The sequence below is a fragment of the Petaurus breviceps genome, unplaced genomic scaffold (assembly GCF_028583685.1).
Source record: "Petaurus breviceps papuanus isolate PSGF00001 unplaced genomic scaffold, PetGlider_PUasm1.0 188, whole genome shotgun sequence".
Classification (NCBI taxonomy): domain Eukaryota; kingdom Metazoa; phylum Chordata; class Mammalia; order Diprotodontia; family Petauridae; genus Petaurus; species Petaurus breviceps.
In genome coordinates this window covers 3,493,236-3,513,000 of record NW_027185804.1, presented here as the reverse complement: position 1 = coordinate 3,513,000, position 19,765 = coordinate 3,493,236, and the positions used below count along the sequence as shown (strand labels likewise).

The window sequence follows — 19,765 nt, the reverse complement described above, 5'->3', positions numbered from 1 at the left end:
TGATAAAATTCTGTCATTACTTATTAAGCTGCAAAGACAACTGGAGTGAAATTATTGAGTCTGCCAATTAAGTTGGCCCCTAACAATGACAGGGAGGGGAGAGGGCTGGCACAAAGGAATGAAATCATCTCATGAATCAGAACTGTCCGGATTTCGGATTTCTTGCTTTGGCATTTCATAAATGAAGAGCATCCCTAGTTGTCACAGTATTCATTGGCCACAGTCCTGAATGAACTAGAGTAATGCAAATATAAGATGAAATCCTTGGGCAATGATTTTTGCTTAGTGAAAGGATGGCCTATTAAACTTGTGCTTTTGGAGGGATATTGCCTGTCAGTGTAATTGACACTTTAAACTATGAAAAAAAAAGATGATGTGTCTGGCCCTCAGAAACTTAAAAAAAATAATTTATGCAATGACTACAGTACTCATGTATTTGTGTAGTATTCCTTTGCAGGAAGATCTCTTCCCATAAATTTGAAAACATACAGCCAAGAAAGCAAGATCTTCATAGAAAATAGTTTTCTATTAGCTTGAAATTAAAGTATAGTGCATTACTTTGTCATAAAAGAAGTCACATTTAAAAAAATATTCAATTCAATGGGATGAGAGAAATCTTATTTTTAGCAAAATCTAACTCAATTTCAGCTTACCAGACATATGCAGGGGACAGCTAAGTGCCACAGTGGATAGAATGCTAGGCCTAAAGTCAGGAAGACTCATTTTCCTGAATTCAATGGTCTCAGACGCATACTGGCTGTGTAACCCTGGGTAAATCACTTCACCCTTTTTACCTTAACTTCCTCAGGTATAAAATGAGCTGGAAGAGGAAATGGCAAACCATTCCAGTATCTTTGCCTAGAAAACCCCAAATGGAGTCAGGGAGAGTCAGACATGACTGAAACAACCCAAGACATATGGGCAAAGTTACCATGAAACCATAGGATGTTAGAGTCAAAAAAGGAATTTTTAGATGATGGCTCCATGCTCCTCATTCTGCAGAGGAGGAGGCAAGAGAGAGGAAGTGATTTAACTGAGACCCTACAATTAGTGAGCAAGAAAGCTGGGAGGGATTCAGGACAAGTCTCTTGTATCCTAAAGTGTTTTCGTTTCATTCCCACTAGACAATGCTCTCTTGCATACACCTATAATTCCTTTTTTAAAAAATTTTCTGGCCCTGGTGGGGGAGGAAGATAAATTCAACCTTTCCTAGAACATATTTTCTAAGTTATATTGATATTTGTTGTTTTTTACACCATAAAAATTTCCTGCTTTCCCCTCTCTACGGTAAAGACTCCTTTCATTGTCACAAAGAAGAACAATTAAGTCAACCATCACCTGACTGCCAAAGTAAGAGAGGCCCACCACACATCGTTAGGGGAACATGCATCTTGGTGACATAGAAACACATTGTTAGGGAATGTAAATCAGAATTCTTGGTGGAGTCAGTCTTTAGAAAAGTGAGCTATGTTATTTCCCTTCATTTTCAAAGGCAATGTCAACCCTGTTCTCTTGGGAAGAGTGGGAACTAGTCATGTGTGGACAGTAGCATGCACACTGCCCACATGATTACGGTCCTCTCATCCTATCCCATTTGGCAGAGTCTTCTTAGTCTCCCAGGATTTTACTATGATCTAGAAGTCAGAGCAGTTGATCTGTGGACGCAGGGGTATGGCAGCAGCTGCTCCCAATATCCTTTACAAGGGCACTAGCTTCTCTATTACTCTGAAGCTGCCTGCAGGCAACAGATAAAAGTAGGCAGAATCCAGGCTCCTGGGCTACTGGTTAGGCCAACCATTATTCTGTGCTGATTAAACAGGAGGTGTCAGAAGACTGAAGAACAAAAGGGGCAGGCGAGGCCTCTGTGTTGGAGAGTAATGAAATTCTGGATAATCTGGTTGGCATGATGGCTTTGCCTGTGTCTCTTTTGTTTGGGTTCCTGGCAAAAGTCTCGTCCGGTGGGCTGTGCTATGGCATGCCTGAGGTCTTAAACAGAGAGTGCACTAAAGGGCATATATCTTTGTGATGACCCTGTTGCAAGGTCAGGAGCCACTGTGCCCTGGACGACACCCCTGGAGCTCTTCCTTGGTCGTCCTTGTGTAGGAAACTGCAAGATCCTGGCATGCAGCAGCCAGGGACCCTGGCACAAGTAACCCAAAGCCTTTTTCAGAAGACCCATTCCCCATTCCCTTCTTGATTCCTTTATGCCAGTTGCATCCATTTGCCTGTTATAGTGTCCCAGAAGGCTATTGAAAGGCCACTAGGGTTTGGAGTGATCTGTTAGTCCCTCCTTAAGGCACATTTGTTTTCTTTTCTCCCTGAGTGGTTACCTCCCTCAAACTGCACATATAAGAGCAGCTTGGTTATCAGGCTTTAATACACTCTCCATATAGATCCTGCCCAGTGGAGTTGGGTTGCAATGAACATCATTTCAATCCCAGAAGAGTATCAGTCCTAGTCAGGATTGTGCAGCCTAATGTCTTTCCCTTCCTATTCTCTCTTTTCCTGTACGTTGAAATGAAAATGAGCGTGTCTGAATCTTGCTTTTAATAAAATTGTCCAGCTTGCTGTTTTAGAGAGCTCATCATTTTAGATGGATTTCCCCCCCTTACTTGGGACACATATGTCACAGGCATTAATGTCAACGGGCTTAGTTCTTCGGGCCCTGCTTACTGAATCAAGACCATGGAATTAGTCCCCATATGCTGGGGCTGAAAGAAACTGGCATCCCTGACTAACTTACAAGTTAGATTTCATTTCTATTAAATCCATGCAGAACTCATATCTCCCAGGCTGGAGCTGGAGCCTGGAAAAGGTTGGAGAAGCAAACCCTCTGCTTCAGGAAGTACCAATAATGTAGTCCTCTTGTTTGCTCTTTCCTTGTCCTTCTGGAAACAGTGGGATTTTTTCCAGGAGGTGAATGGCTAGTACCTAGTAAAACCATGGGACAGAAGTTGTAGTTGAATGTTCTGGCACTTTGGACTCCATATTGGTCTATAATTTTAATATGACTCTAGAGATGGTTGCTATGGTGATAAACCACTTTACTTAAATAGCATGTATTTTTACTCAAAATTCAGAGAAATGGTAACAGTTTCTCGTAATCATGCCCTGGTATTAACTCGCAATGATACGCCTAGAGCTTACAGGTTTTGCATCCATTATCACCAGATGAGTTCATCAGGTTAAAGTTATGCCAGTGAATAACAAGATATGTATATTTAGCCCCAATTTTCTTAGAGCATATCTCCCCTTGCACACATGGTGTCCCCTTTGGAAATTAATCATTTGCGCTGAGAGAATTTGGCCCAGTGACTCAAAGTCACTGCATCAGAGAATCTTAAGGTTGGAATGAACCTAGAACAGTCACCAGATTTTGTCTGACAGTATTCTGAAGGAAGGGGTGGATGTTATTGGGTGGGTGGAGGGGACCAGGAACCCACCTTAGTACTAGTGTTTCTAGATTTTGGCAAATAAAGCTGTCTTTCTTCTGTGCACACCCATTAGGATTTTATGGTCTTTGACCAGATAGGTATCTTCTTAGCCTTTATTTTTCTATATGGAAGAATTTTCTTATTTAAAGAAATACCCAATTATTACTTTTATGAGTTTAAGCAAATGACTTCATCTCTCAGAGATGGAGTTTTCTGATCTGCAAAATGGTGGAGTTGGACAAGGCAATCTAAAAAGCTCTAAAAAGTCTAGAGTACACAATACTTCACTATTTCTCCCCTTCTCCCAATGTCATTTGGTCAACACAAACAGGCAGGGAGGTGTAGGGAAAAAGAGAAATGAACTTGAAGGCAGAACCAAGTTCCTCCCTTGGCTGATACTTAGACCGGGGCAGCCTCTCAGACCCTCCCTTCCTCAACTTTAAATTGGGTCAATGACACTTTCGCTATGTATCTCACAGGCTCCTTGTGAAGCAAAGTACTCATAAACCTTAAATCTCTCTAAACATGTAAGTTATTATTGTGCTCTGGTTCCATAATCAACCCAGAATGTTTACTGAACACCAGATGTGGCAGCATTGTGACTCGATCAAATCTAGATTTCAGAATGCTGACCCGTGTCTTTCTCACATACAGACACAATCATAGATCTTCTAAGATTGTAAACGTTGAGTTGGAATGAAGCTCAATGGCCACTTCTGCCCCTATTTTACAGATGAAGAGCCTGAGCTGGAGGCGGGGTGAGGTGGCTTGCTTATGCTGCACATTTCATGTCATGGGTACCTTTTGAAACTACATCTTCTGACTACAGAGTCAGGACTCTTCCCCTTCTACCATCATGCCCCAGCTTCCCACCTTTGCTGCTGGGTACTAACATAGCCTTCCCTGTACTTAGAGCACCCTCTCTCTTCATCCCTGCCTTCTGAAAGATTTCTCTCTAAGGCCAGTGCAGGTGTCACCTTCTCCATGAGGCCTTCCCTGACACTCCCACCCCAGCCACAGTTGAGATGATTCCTTCCTTGTACTGAGTCTGGATCCCTCCTTTGCTCTTACATTCTATCTGTTATGATAACTCATTGGTGTAGTATATGTTGTATGTATAACAACTCCCTCCATGTAAGCTCCATGAGGGAAGGAACTGTCCTGTGTCCCCAGCTCTTAGCCTCATGCTTTGCATATGGTAGACACTTAAAAAATGTTTATCGACTCAAATGGAGTTGGACAGCATTGTATAGTGGAGAGGAAACTTAGAATCAAGAAGACCTGGGTTAATGACTCACCTTAGACACTTACTAGTTGTATGACCCTGAGGAAATCAGAACATCTCTATGAATGCTTTTCTTCATCTATAAAAAGAAGGAGTTTGATGTGATGGCTTCCATCAAATTTTTTCAGCTCTCAATATAAGTCTATGATCTTTTGATCCTATTATATTGATCTCCCTTGTTCAAAATCCTTCAGTGGCCCCTACCTTGGCCCCTTAATCTGGCATCCACAACCTAACTCTAGCCTTTTCTCTCCAGCCTTACCTCTCTGCACATACTCTACCCTCTAATCAATTGGACAATTTGCTGTCCTCCAGACACAACCTATAGACCCTTATTATCAGGTCTTTACTGTTTTCTACAACTAAAACGTTTTCTGACTCTCAGTGTACCTTCCCACAGCTCTAAATGTCAACATACTTTAATGTCCAGTTCATATTCCACCTACTGTGAAGGTTTCTTATTCACCTTGGCTGGAAGTGATCTCTGTCATCTAATCTCATAATATTTTATGCTCCTGTTAGGCATGTAGACTCTGGCGGGGGGGGGGGGGGTTAGTCCTTATCCCTACCTCCACTTACAAGGACAGATTGGATCCCCAGAAGGTGGCTACTAGGACTTTAAAGCCTTTAGGGCTTTTGAGTAGCCCAGAAGGGTTTAAGGGTATCTTTCTAAAGTTATAACACAAGAGCCCCCTTCTAGTGTGTTTCCTCATGATTATCATCTGATGTCAATTAGTTAGCCAGACTTAATTAGCTTTCCAAAAGGAGTATTTACTGAGGTGGTATAATTGGTACAAGTGGTACAAACATTTCCCCAAAATACCTGTGTCATATCCTTCCATGGGTACATACAGAGTCTAGGGGGAAACTGTGCTTAAGCTTGGAGAGCATGCGTGATAAAGAAGTCTTCAAGATGTTCCTCCATAGGTGTGCTGCATGGTCTATTTGTTCTTGGCTCCCATTGCAGACACTGCTGCCAGCCATTCTGAGGATGCTGAAGAACAAGTTCAAATCCTCTGGACACTTCAATGTTCAAGCAACTTCTTCAGCCAGGGGGAGGGGGAAGGGGGTTGGGGGTGGAGGGAACATCTTTGTTCTCCCACCTCCCCCCCCCAGTTGTCTGCTTCTCAGAGGCACTCAAATCTCCAATGTCAACTAGCTTGGTGGTTTTCTACATGCTCAAGAGGGTGTGGCTAGGTCACTCAGTCACTGGGAACAGACTTCCTGATGTACCTAGGTACACTTTGTGAAAAATCAGGATGAGTTCTCACCTGACAAAACCATCAGGTTATGGCATCTTATCACTTACTTTAAATGGGAAGGAGGATCTGATTGCTTTACTCACTTGCCTCCACCCTTACACTCCCTTGGTGTACCTATTTTATCATAATTTGTATTCTAGTTATCTGTTTCCTTGTCTTCTCTCCTCAACTAGACTGACAGCCCATTGTGAGGAAAAACTTTCTCATTTATCTTTGCTTCCCCTATTTTCCACCATAGTGCTTTTCACATAGTAGGTGCATAATAAATGTTTATTAAATGAATGGAGGTGTACAAGGGAAGGGTAATGCTATGTTTAATTTCCAAGGTTTTTTCTGATGATCCCCAGAATTTTGTTGGCTTTTCTAATGGAAAAATGCTGGCCTTAAGTCTTTCCTGATTCTCTAATCCATTTCTTGGATTGCTACTCTTGGTATGATTCTATGACTCTGGCTTGGTTTATTTTTCCTTAATACCTCATACTTTTTCATGTTGAAGCTCATCTGCCACATTTCTTCCATTATCTCATGAGAACTTCCTGCTTTGTCTCTCTATTGACTTGGCATTTCACCATTCTGAAGGCCTTAGTAAATAAAGCAGGGTGGGAACAGGTGTTTGTGTGATGTTGAAAAATTGCACCCCTGGGAGATTACTGTCCACCAGACATGCTGAGTGTTTATTGCTACACATGAAATGTGACTTCTTCAATACTTCAAGGGATTGGCGATTTCATCAGCTTGGATACACCTTTCATATTCATTTCCTCTAATCCCATGCAATTCCTCTACATGTCTTGCCATAATTCACCATAGAGGATCATCCAATGAATTACAGATTTTCTTCTGGCTGTTCTGTAGCAATATATGCTTGTGGACCCCAGTGCAACCCATGGGCTGTCCACCCCTGTCCATCCCTTATCCTTTCAGTGGGACAGGCCTACCTCCTTTTCTGGTCATTAGTTCCTAATAATGTCTTCTAGGCCAAGTCTTGCATGCAAATGATCATTGGAAATATACTACCTCCTCCTTATGTTTGCCACGAGTCTCTCCACTGCCATTTGGAGAGCAGCCCCTGCAATTTTTATTCTTCTAGGCTTGTAGTACACCATGACTTATAGTCACATAGCAACAGCAGAAGAAAATTGTGTGAAAATGGCGGACTGTTAAGATGAGGATCAATGTCACATGACTAGAATTTCTGCAGGGTTTCCCCAGTGCAGTGTCACCCAGATCCATCCCTCCTCTTCAGTTCTGGGCTCAGGTCATCTCCAGGTTGCAGCACTGACAAAGACCCAGTTATGTGTTCTGGTGAACCAGCTCAGCAAACCGCCCGTTCAACTTCATGTTCTTTCGTCGCTGAGAGCCTGTGATTTCAGAGAAGTGGGAGAGTCCAACTCTGGAGTTTCTTTCCACTGATACACATCAGCAACTCACCTCCAACTTAAAAGTGTTAGAGAGCTGTCTGAGGGAGGGGGGCACTGAGACGTTCAGTTTTGCCCAAGGTCACATATCAGTGGTAGGACTTGAATTCAGGTCTTTCTGACTCTGAGTCTGACTCTTGGTCCACTGGCCTACTTTGCATACCCATGACATGTCTCAGTCTGTCAGATGTATGTTATTGCTTCCCCACAGATCTCATTGAAGAAGTCTTGTCTTCTTGGGACTCATTGAAATGAGCATAGTATCACCCACAAACAGGAACATTTGTGAAACTTCTTTGTACTCAAGGAATCCCTTTTCCAGTTGTACTTGGTATATCATATCAGTGATACTGACAAACTCTTCTGGTGAAAACCTATGAACATACGTTCCCTGTTTGAAGCCTCATGCAAATGATAGGATTGAGCACTGGAAAAGACCTTAGAGATCATATAGACCATCCCCCTCATTTTACAGATGGGGCAACTGAGGCCTAGATAGACTAGATCCCCCACACAGATTCAAGCCCACATCCTTGGACCAAAATCCAGTGCTTTTTCATCATGTCAGGCTTCTTTTAAAAATAAATACCTATACTAAAGCCACAGAGGGTATGGTTTTCAGCATTAAAATATGTGCATTTATTTTAAAAATCATTAAAATGGTCTCTAGTTGCACTCCCATGTTGGACTCCAGGTGACTGTCTACCTTGCCTAGACTCGGAGACTTTAATCTGAATTCCTCCACCATCTTTTTTTATGAAGAAATGAAATAATTCTAGGCCAAGCATTGGTTCTGGGGAGAATCTCACAAGCCAGAAAGTGTAGCAGAAAAAGAACAAAGATCATTCACAGCCCAGAAAATCGGGCCCTAAACAATCTAGGATTGGTTGTACTCATATAGACAAGGCTCTAAATTAGTATCTTTATAGGAAAATTACTTTCAGAGGAAAAAATAATGCACTACCCTTAAGAAATAAAGTTGTGATTCAGAAGAAACTAATACCGTCACTTATGTGACCTAAGTACATTATTAGACTGCTCAGATAATGAATAAAATAAATACTTGTAACATAATAAATAAATAAAATAAATACTTGAACTATTTCCCTTCTAGGAATCCCAAGAGGATCGAATGAAGGTATGTTAAAGTGCTTTATAATCATAATTCCCCCCCACACACACATACACACATAGAAGTGAGGTTGTTGATGAGGCTGACAATAGTTTTCTGACATAATGTTTCTCAGGTTTAAGGCTGGCAAGTGAGAATCTAAAGAGGATTTAAATAAAAGGGTTAATTCCAATAAAAGATTTTTTTAAGAAAAGGACTCAAACGTTCTCTTGTGAGAACTCCCCCAGCTGTCCCAGTTTTCTAAACAACAGAATTAAAACCTAGCAAATATCACCAACAGAAGCCACTCCTCATTTATAAGAAATGTGTGAAGATGAGAGAACCTATAATGTAATCAGTGAACTGATCATCTCTCCTCAAGTGAGAAACAGTTGTGATTTACTTCTTCACAGTCAGTTTTCAATTTATTTTAGGACTAACTTTAAAATGGGGTTAATGTTACTGGTTTTTAAAACACAAAAGGCACATAATCAAGTGTACCTCTCCCCCTGCTGACTGAAGGAAGAACCCATTTGAGGGAGGCTGGAGGTAATTCCACATCAAATTAGAAAATATTTTGGGGGGAACTAGGGGATGTTTTTCCCAATTCACCTGAAAATTTAGAGGTTTGTTTTTTATTTTTATTTTTTACTTTTTGTAGGAGGGAAGACAGGGCAATTGAGGTTAAGTGACTTGCCCAAGGTCACACAGCTAGTAAATGTTAAGTGTCTGAGTCCAGATTTGAACTCAGGTCCTCCTGACTCCAGAGCTGGTGCTCTGTTCACTGCACCACCCAGCCACCCCAATTTAGGAGTTTCTTAATAGGCATGTAAATTGTTTAAGGTATCATGTAAAGTAAAAAGCACCATCACCAACCTTTGCTTGTAGAGCCATTTGGTGTGTGTTGTAGCTGGGGTCTTTTTTTTTTTTAGCTATAGATTGAACTGATTGGTTCATATGGTTCAGTATGGATTGATTGATGAGTATCCCATCCAAGTCTGAAATTCAGTGATTCTTTGATACCCCCAAATGCTTAGCCAGTGGAAAAGAAGCACTTTCCAGTATTTTCCTTCTTGCACTATAGTTTCTTTTTTTTTTTTTTTGTATTTTGCAGGTCAGCAAGAAAAAAAATAACGCAAGTACATTAACAAATGGGACAGTGAAGAAGAAAAATGCAAACTTTAGGCCATCTAGTAATGTGAGTACATTTTTAAATGAAAAAAAAGTGATTGCATTTTCATTTCTATTCTGATCATATTATACATAGCAAAAACATTTGAAATTCTGTTCCCAAGAGAGCTTCAGATTGGAGCAAGAGGGGGCCAACCACCTTTTCAGGGTCATGTGGGTAGAGAATGGATTTTTATGAACTGGTTATTTCTAACAGCGTTCACCTCTTGATGAATGCCACCATAAAAGTGTGTACCACGTAATATTGCCCTGACCAGTGCTGTTTTACAGCAATTACAATAATTGAAACATTATTATCTTAATTGGACGTTTTGGAGAGGCGGACAGCTATGTAGCAGTGAGTCCTGTCTCAGAGTCAGGAAAACTGGTTTTATTTCTCAACTTGTTCTCTTGCTAGCTGGGTGACTTTGGGCAAGTCACAACTTTTCTGGGGATAATGACACTCTCGCTGATGAGTCTTATGGAAAAAAACCTCAAGATGTTACTGTTTTTTTATAAACAAACCTTGCTGTTAGGCTGTTTGACCAGTCACCTGAGACAGTATTCCCAGCTGACTTTCTTTTTCTAACTGCCCCCTGGCAATGTAAATCTCACCCCCCCCTCCCCCCCCCCCCACATGCGGTTTTCACAAACACAATTAATCATATTAGGCATGCTATTCGTGCACTCCACAAAACAACTAATCCTTAAATAGACAGAAACAATGTGTGTGTGTCTGTGTGTTTTCTTACCATTATAAAAAGTAACTAAAGTCTTTAGAACCCATTAGAAAATCTTAAGAATCACATCCGCCCCTTGAAAGAAAATCCAGGAAAGTGAATCAACAGTTCCTTTGGAGTAAAACGCTATAGAAAAGAGGATTTTTTGTGGTTTTTCAAATCTTTACTTGGTAATAAAGAGATTATTTAAAAAGTATCAGCTCAAGTATCAGGTTGTACTATTAGAAAGTAGTCTGGGGATGGCTTCCCTGGTAAGCACATGTTTGGTGATACTGCTATTGTAGCTCCAAATGTCCCATTCTCCTACTCCCAGTTAGCCAGATGAACTGCGATCGGCACAAGCCCTGTCCCCTCACTACCTCTCCCTGTATCCTCCCTCCTGTTCACTCCCTTAGTCTCTCCTCTTTCTTGCCCATCTTCTCTCCTATGCCCTTGGGAAACTGTTCCATTGTTGACAAACTCCTCATCATCCTCAAGCTTTTCCCTGCTGTACTCCTGCTGGCTTGCATGTATTGAAATGGGGCTGTCTCCTGAGAGCTCCAAATCTGTGGCAGCCCTCTTCATTGTTGGCTGCTTATTCTCCTCCCCCCTGCCCCCCACCTCCTGGCAAGTCCTGGGGAGAGAATTAGCACAGTAACAGTCACCATGTCACTCCAAAGCCACTGCTGCGTCCAAGTCTTTGCTCTGCCAACATCACTTAATAGCCTTTTCTCTTTTAAAGTTCATTTCATTCAACCATTCCACCTTCCCCCAAGCCTGGTCTATGCCACAGACTAGTCTCTTGGACTCCTTTCCATCTTTTCTCATGACTTTGGCATCTGGTTCACTTTTCCTTTCCACATCTTTTCCTATTGTTAACCTCTTAGAGACTTCAGTTTACATCCCAGTGACCCTTATGATGTCTTGTCTTCCTCAGTTCCTGTTTAGCTACTCTATTTCAGCCACCAACTACGGTGATTGCTCTTTTTTGTGTAGTTGTTGTTCAATTGCATCCAACTCTCCATGACCCCATTTGGAGTTTTCTTGGCCATTTCCTTCTCCAGCTCATTTTACAGGTGAGGAAACTGAGGCAAACAGGGTTAAGTGACTTGCCCAGGGCCATACAGCTAATAAGTGTCTGAGGGCAGATTTGAATTCACAAAGAGTAGTCTTCTTGACTCCAGGCCCAAATCTATATGCTGTGCCATTCTTTAGAACTCACCATTCCTTAAAACTCCAACATATAGGACCATGAAATCCTCCTTCCTTACTGCAATCTCCTGTCTTTTCAGTTCTGCTCCATTATTCCTTCCATATTTATTATTTTTCCCCCTTCAGTAATTTTTGTTCTTTGATTTCTCCTTATTATCCCATAATATCAGTCTTGTTCTTGCCTTACATAGTCTTGACTCTATGGTCCACTATTTCAATAATGCCTTTTCCTCTATCCTTGGCTCATTCCCTGACCCCTCCCATTCAAGTGTAAGTACCTTGAGAGCAAAATCTGTGTTCAGTGTATTTTGGTATCCCCTTCACCTAGCATAGAACCTTGCAAATAGTAGGATCTTAATAAATGTGTATTCAGCTGCATGCTCTGTGCAAAGCATCCAGGGACATAAAGTCCCTTTCCTCATAAAACTTAAAATATAGAAGAGGAGAAGGAGAGATTGGAGGATGAGACCCTCCACATACTCTAGTATGGGACAGTCCATGATACTAACCTAAGCCAAGGTCAAAGTCAGAAAAGATAAGGAGAGAGAACATTTCTGACCAGGGGCAACATGGAAACCTTTTTGAAAGAACTGGCATTTTAATTGGGTCTTAAAATATGAGTAGGGTTTCATAAAGCAGAAATGACAAGGAAGGTGGAGAGGGCATATTAGGTTAAGGAATGGCATGAGCGAAGGCATAGAATGGGGACAGCCTTGGACTGGACCAGGGACAGTGAATAATCTAATTTGGCTTGGGTGTAGAGTTCATCGAAGAGAAGAACATGAGGTAAGGCTGGAAAGGTAGGTAGAGCAAGGGTATGGTGGATCTTTTGTACTAGGTTAAGGACCAGGTGAGTCTGGTTTAGGGGAAAGATTAGTTTGTCCAAAACTGACCTTGAAGTTATATGGAGATATTGAGGTGGAATTGGATTGGGACTAAGGCTCTAGAGCTCAGGAGAGAATTCAGGGCTGGAGATATGGAATTGAGAACCATCTGAATAGAACTAATATGAGAAGTTATGGGAGTGAATGAAATTGCCAGAAGGGAAGTTGCATCAAGTGAAGTCAAGTCTATCATCTTTGTATCCTACTCCTGCCTCTCTGGACTTCTTTCTGCACTATGCTATAGCAGACTCTTACCCTGGAATCTGCCTTCACCACCATTCTCTAACAGTCTTCTCATCTTAGAGGATCCCTCCACCTTCTTCCTCTACCCCAGAGTCCACTTCCTCTGATTGGGAATTCCTACAGGAACCTCCAATTTAAGAAAGGGGCCCCAGGTCAGCAATGTTCACTTCTAAATTCCCCAATGTCTTTGGACATCTTTCTTCACCATGCCCCATAAGATGAACTTTGAAAAATGTTCATCTTAAGCATTTTCATGGTGCCATGGATAGAGTATTGGACTGGAGTCAGAAATGCCCGATTTAAGATAAGGAGACAGAAAAAGCAAAATCAAAGAGGTGAGAGGAGAACCAGCTGCATGTCGTATCACAGAAGCCCTTCCTTCATGGTTTCCTCTTTCCTGGCAAAGGTCATCTCATGGTCTTCTCATCTCCCTACTCTCTGCTTTGGCAATCTCACATATTCCTAGGACTTCTAAGATGACTCTCAGATCTATATGTCCAGCCCTGACTTCTCTCCTGAGTTCTTCACCTATAGTTTCAATGAATTGTATTGCTCTAATCTTAAACTCCATGAGGTCACGGATTAGCTATGTTTCATTCTTTTGGTTTAGGGTAAAGATTAGTTTGTAGCATATAATTCAACACATATTTATTAAGACTCTGCCATTTGCAAGGTCCTATGCAAGGCAACAGAGTTAAAAAGATAGGATATAGAAACCCTCCCCACTTTCCCCTCCACCAAAGAAGCTTATAATTATATAGATTAGGGGAGGAAATATTTGCAAACAACTACAAGGGAGACCAAATGCCAGTGTGATCAACTGTCTTAAATGCTATAGAGTGATCAAAGAAGGGGACTGAGAAGAGGCCTGGATTTTTGGTGATAGGACTTGGGTGACCTTTGAGAAAGCAATATCAATTAGAGTGGTACAGAAGAGTTTTAGTGCTCTGCCCCATACGATGTTCTAGAAATTAGCTGCCCTTAACAGATCTGGATAAAGAGAGAGAAATCTTAGATAGGGATGGGTAGAGGGGAGGAAGAGAAGAGCAAAATCCAAAGGAATGATCATTGCTAAGAACAAAGCTAGGAGTTCACAGAAGCAGCTAGTGTAGACAACTAGATTAGGAGTGAACTGAGTCTGGGAGAAACCTAGATGGCTCACCCCACTATTAGTGATCTGGAAGTGGAGAAGAAAAAGTGTCCAAGCTTTCATAAAAAGGAAAGAGAATGGAGTCAGCAGATGTTAGGCCAATAAGCTTAACTTCTGTTACAAGTAAAATTCTATATTGTTAAAAAGATGGTGTGAGAGCATTTGGAAATGGACATGATGGTCACCAAGAGTATCACTTCATCAAGAAATAGGTCATGCAAAATAAATTTGGTTTCCTTTTGGCAGCTAGATCAAGAAATATAGAATATTGAGGCTTCAGTAAAGCATTTGATAACCTCACATGCCATCTAAGTGGTTCAGAGACAGGGGTTTGAATTCAGATCTCTGGATTGTCTTTGCTGTTTCATGTTGTAAAGTAAATGGCAGCATGGTGGGTAGAATGCTGGACAAGGAACGGGAAGACCTGGGGTCAAATCCTGATCTTGGATAAGTCACTTAAAATCTCAGTTCCCTCGTCGGTAAAATGAGAGATTTGAACTTGTTAACATGGGAGGTCCCTTCTACTAATTGTTTACCCTATGAACCCCAAAGCTTTGTTAACTGAAAGCTTGTCACATGCAAGGTATCAACCTGGAATTGTTTTCTTTTATGGTGGTAGGGGTCACCATGCCTCCTCCTCCCTCAGACTGTGCTGAAAAAAGGGTGATATCAAATGTAGATAACTTTTCAAGGAGTTTGGCAATGAAACAGAACAGAAATATGAGGCATTAGAAGGGTCAAGAGAGGGTGTTTTTTTAAAATGAACTTTAAAATGAAGTTGCTGTGATTCAATTCCCATTTAATTGCTTACTACTTGTGTGATTTCCTTAGAATGCCAAGATACAATGGGAAAGAGTCTCTTCCTAAACACATCTTGGTGGATAGAAGGAAATCAGTTTACTTTCTTCATGCCAGGTTCATCATTTTTCAACATTAAAGGATAGTTCAAGTCTGCAGGGGAGAGAATAGATAGGTGTAAATACTGGTATCAGTCTAGTGGATGGGGAGCAAATAGGAAATAGTCCAAACACATCCCCTTGATGCTCAGGAAACATATTTCCTGAGCATGAAGAAGAGGATCACTCTGAGCAGGGGTCAAAATGCACTTTTAAAGTCATTCCTCTAAATTACAGAATCTGGATCGAAATGTCTCTAAATACCGATGACATCAGATAAGAGCTGTCAGGTCAAAGTGGACTTCACCATATAAGGGTTATTTTCTTTTCTCAGATGAGGATCTGAAACTGAACCTATTCAATTCCCATCACATCAAACAGTCCACAATTCCGAGCTTCCATGGAGCTGTTAACAGGAGTTTTCATTGACATTTCATATTTATTTTACAGCTTGGTGCTGTAGAAACAGTACTTGACATGGAGTCAGGAGGCTTAAGTTCAAATTTTAAACCATCTCAGACACCTCCTAATTGTGTGACCTTGGGAAAATTGCTTCCCCACTCTGAACCTCAGTTTCTTCCCCTATAAAATGGAGATCAAAGAGGGAAAGGACCAAGAAGTGGTCTGGATTTAGTGATAAGGGGGTCTTTGGTGACCTTTGAGAAAGAAATGTCAGTGGAGTGATATGATATAGCAGCATGTTGAGTCCCTGCCCCTACAGTTTGCTAGAGATTAACAGCAATTAACAGGTCATATACCTACAGTCTCACAGGATTATTTTAAGGAAAACCTTTTTGCTAACCCCAAAGCACTCTAATATGTGAATAATCATTGTTGTTATATAACAATGTTTTACATAGCTATAGAAAATTACTGACATTTATACGACAATTTAACATTTGCAGAGCACGATACTTACATTATTTTGTTTTACCTAAAATTCTATCTAGCATTCCACATCTGAACATCAGAAGAATTTTGTAGTTTTTTACTTGCTTATCAATATTCAATATGTTTTTTTTAATTCACTCTGGACTTTTCTTTTGTTTCTAGGTCCCTACTAGTGGAAAAATGGCTAGTCCAAAGAGGAATATGGACAATTCAGAAAATATGTTCCCTCAGGGTTCCCCATCCTCCAAACCAGTTACACCTTCACCAAAGGGGGAGTTGGATAAGTCCTCCATGACCCCAAGCCCAGGATTGTCACCAAAAACCTACTCCAAAACCCCTGCCACATCTAAAATCAAAAAGAAGTCTTAAGATATCCTTTAGCTCTGTGCAACACAGGGCCAGGGCTGGGATTCTTTTTGGTGGAACAAGGGCCAAAACAGACAGGGTCAGATTGAGCCTTTTAGCTGTCCTCTGCCCTGTCAGGGCAGAATTCTCTGTCTGCATCAGTTTAAACCTGAAGCTCTTCCTAAAGCAACATGTACCCTGTTAACAAACACCCATTCACAGCAGTGTTGGCAGAGCAGAGCTGTCACTGACTAGAGGTAAATGTAAGTATTTTTTCAGTCTGAGTTGGCAAGCCCCCTTAAGAGGGTTTCACGAATGTTCTGCCCTGTTTTACCTAAGATTATTAAATTTAGCCACAGATATTTATAGGGAAAAGTATGAGAGGGCAGAATTGGTCCCTGGGGAATCCTGCTGCTTGTGCACACTTTGCCCTGGAGGATTTTGCTAGGAAAATGCTCATCACCTTGCTCTGGGCACATGGCACAAGGTCTTCAGCCATCACGTATATCATTGTTCTTTCAGGTCATCTTAGATTACTTAAACAACTCATTTTAAACTTGGAAAATAGGAGAAGTTTTTTTTAACTACCTGCTGTTATCTTCCCAGTTGTATTGAGAAAATCAATAAAAACAGATATTACCCATTCTAGTTAACTTTTACATAAAAGAGAAGATGAACATATTGAGATTGACTGAGCTCATGTACGGATTCTGAACTTGTTTTGCTGCTAAAAAGGGGATGTCTATTTTTCTGTGCGCAGAATTTCTTTGTGGCTAGTCAGTGTATTGAACTGAGAAACTATTTCCAGAAGGTTTTGTTTAATTTCCCTTAGACTTGTGTCACAAGCATCTTCTAGCCAGCTGGCTGAGGGTTTGCCATCTGAGTCTCTACCAAACAATTAGATGCTTCTGCAGGCCTCTCAGACTAATTAGAAACAGACCACAAGGAAGAAGCAGTTACTTTTCTCCTCATCAAGAGCAGTAGCCTGGTTGCCTTCCAAATCCTTCTTATGAGATCATCTCAGAATCTTTTCGCAGGAGTGAAAACTGGAAGCCAGTGTGTATCCAGCCTTGTGTATCCACCCGATGGCCAGAGACAATAAGGTGTTAGTCATATGCAGGATGGGGCCTCCTGGCTGTCTGTGAATCCATGGTCAAATCCTAATACCCAATAGTATGGTTCTGACAGTATTGTTGGTGACTCCTAGGGCTCTCTCACTGATTGGCCCATCCAACTTCACCATAATGGGCTTAACTTTCCTTTTCAAACTGGATTTAGTAGAGTTTCCTCCAAAGGCCTTCTGATCCATGATTAGACCACCAGGGGCCCACCAACCTACACACCAACTCTGTTAGCCTTTAGCCTTTGTTCAATGCTAAGTGAACCCATCTTTGAAGAACCAGTTTCTATTCACCTGATTAGGAAGGTGGCCTCATTAGACAAGTGGAGATCACCCTCACATAATAATACTCAAAGAAGTATAACCTACCAGTCTTTTATTTTCTACATAAAAGTTCCTATAGGGCACTAACCCTGATGCCCCAGAGTCTGGCCAGGGCTTTCTGTGGAAAAAATAAGGCACAGCCCCAGCTTTGATTCTGCCTTTGGGTTTTAACTTTGTCGATTCCCGGGGCCTGAAAATGAAGGTTCAGTGCCCTCATCCTGCTCTTAATTTTTACAGCAATCTAGTTTAGAGTCATACCCTTCTGAGGATAGGAAGTGCTGCTGTTAAATTGGGTACAATTACTCTTTGGTCCTGAGAAATTAGTTATTCCACTCAGTAGGTTAGAGTTGAGGTCCAGACGAAACCAGCTGTTTGAGAAATAAAGCACTATTATACTATATAAATTTACATACGCTCTTCCCTACCCTGGTTCTATTTAAAGTTGTCTGTCAGTCACACATATTTAGCTAAGAGCACACCATGGGTGAACTCTTCTTTCAAGAGTCACTTTTAAGTATCTCTTAAGCATCTTGGCCATATCTTCTTCCTGCCCTGCCATTAATATGCTACCTGCTGTCAGGATTGTGAACAAACCGTTCCATTTCACGTTGGCTTCTGATGACCATAAGCCAGCTGCTGGAGGCTTTCATTTTCTCGGCAGCACTTACGTCCCATAAATCCTAGAGCAAGAGAGGCTTTGCTATGTAACAGAGAGACATAATTGGTCAAGGCAAAAAAAAAAAAAAGTAGGTATGTTGTCCAAGCCATGTAAATGCAGATCAAGCATCAGCTCAGGTAAGCGACAAATAGAAGTCTAGGTCTAGGGTTGTCAGAAGAGGAGAGAGTAAGTGTGACTGAATTCAGGGAAAGGACAAGTTAGGGGAAGAAATGAAATCAGAAAAGGGCTTAAACCAAAGAAGAAATGCAAGCAAAAAGTAACTGATGCAGACAAGTTATTCTGTGCTCAGGGGAGGAACTGGATGACCTCTCATCACTTTAGAAGGGTGGGCCCTTCCCAATCAGTACCTGCAGAATAAAGTTTCATTCACACTGTCCCAGCCAGTTCCATGTATGGGTTTGCTTTTGCCTGGACACAGACAAATCCATACAGAAGAAGATTCCCTAGAGCAAATCTGAGTGAAGTAAACTTTCTATAGTGTGGCCAAATCCTCCATCCATTTTAAATAAGAATATTGAAATGGAGTGTCTGGATGATGAGTACAGCTAAAGCATCTCTTTGCTTTTGAAATACTTTAATTTAATAATTCTATTTGACTTCAGTATGGAAGCCCCAGGTTAGATGAATTCAAGGCATTTGTTCTTTAATATGGGTTTCTTCAAAAGCCAAACCTGGTTTGAGAATCCAGAGTAAATGCTGTGTTCAGACATGCTTTCTCAGCATTAAGTAAAACTTTGGAATTGACCAGAGGTTTTGTTCTCAAAAACTTCTCTGGATGGAGATCAATACATGTCTCTACAGGGGAGGAAGTGATTCCTTCTTTTATGCCCTCCCCCTTCACTTCGGACAGTGCCAAAATAGAGAAAGACACCCAAAAGAATACCTTCTAATTGTTTAAATACAGCTTCAATGTATCTGACTTTTTAGAACTATTGTCCCCACCCTTGCCTCTGGAAGACAGAACTAAAGACAGAGGACACTTGAGGACCCTGATATAAGTCATAAGTCACCAGAAAACCAAACCCAGGCACACTAAGATACAAAACACCAAAATTCACGAATGCCAAAATCTCGACAGCATGTACTTCAGGTCTTTCTAACTCAGGTCTCTGAGCCAAGAAGACACCTCAATACCCAAAAAGACACAATGAGTACCTTCTGGGGCCCCTTTCAGCAGATGGAGACAGCCACGGGGTGGAAGCTGACTTTTCCTACAACCCCAATTCACAAGTGCTAAAGTCATTTAGAAAAGCAATTAGTTGGTGGGGCAGCCACGTAGCACAGTGAGTAAGAGCACTGGCTCCGGTGTTGAGAAGACCTGGAGATCGAATCCCGGGCTCAGACACTTAGCACCCACCCAGAAACACCTGGCCGTGTAACCTTGAGCAAGTTACTTAGCCCCAATTGCTTAGGGGTGGCCAGGTGGCTCAGTGAGTAAGGGCACCGGCTCCAGTGTCGGGATGACCTGGATCAAATCCGGGCTCAGATACTCAGCACCACACCCAGAAATAACTGGTCGTGTAACCTTGAGCGAGTTACTTAACCCTGGTTGCTTGAAAGAAAGAAAGAAAGAAAGAAAGAAAGAAAGAAAGAAAGAAAGAAAGAAAGAAAGAAAAGCAATT

At 41.4% G+C, this 19,765-nt stretch overlaps 1 protein-coding gene across 2 annotated transcripts in view; it reads left to right on the top strand.

The window, feature by feature from the left end:
- Positions 1–16,044, top strand: part of STK33 (serine/threonine kinase 33) — a 98,821-nt gene extending 82,777 nt beyond the window's left edge. The window contains exons 12-14 of one of the 2 annotated variants that reach the window (XM_069090888.1): positions 8,514–8,537; positions 9,625–9,708; positions 15,838–16,044. In XM_069090888.1, the coding sequence (XP_068946989.1) occupies positions 8,514–8,537; positions 9,625–9,708; positions 15,838–16,044 (315 nt within the window). The remainder of the gene's footprint in view (positions 1–8,513; positions 8,538–9,624; positions 9,709–15,837) is intronic. The other variant, XM_069090889.1, reaches the window with a different exon arrangement.
- Positions 16,045–19,765: the final 3,721 nt, after the last annotated feature.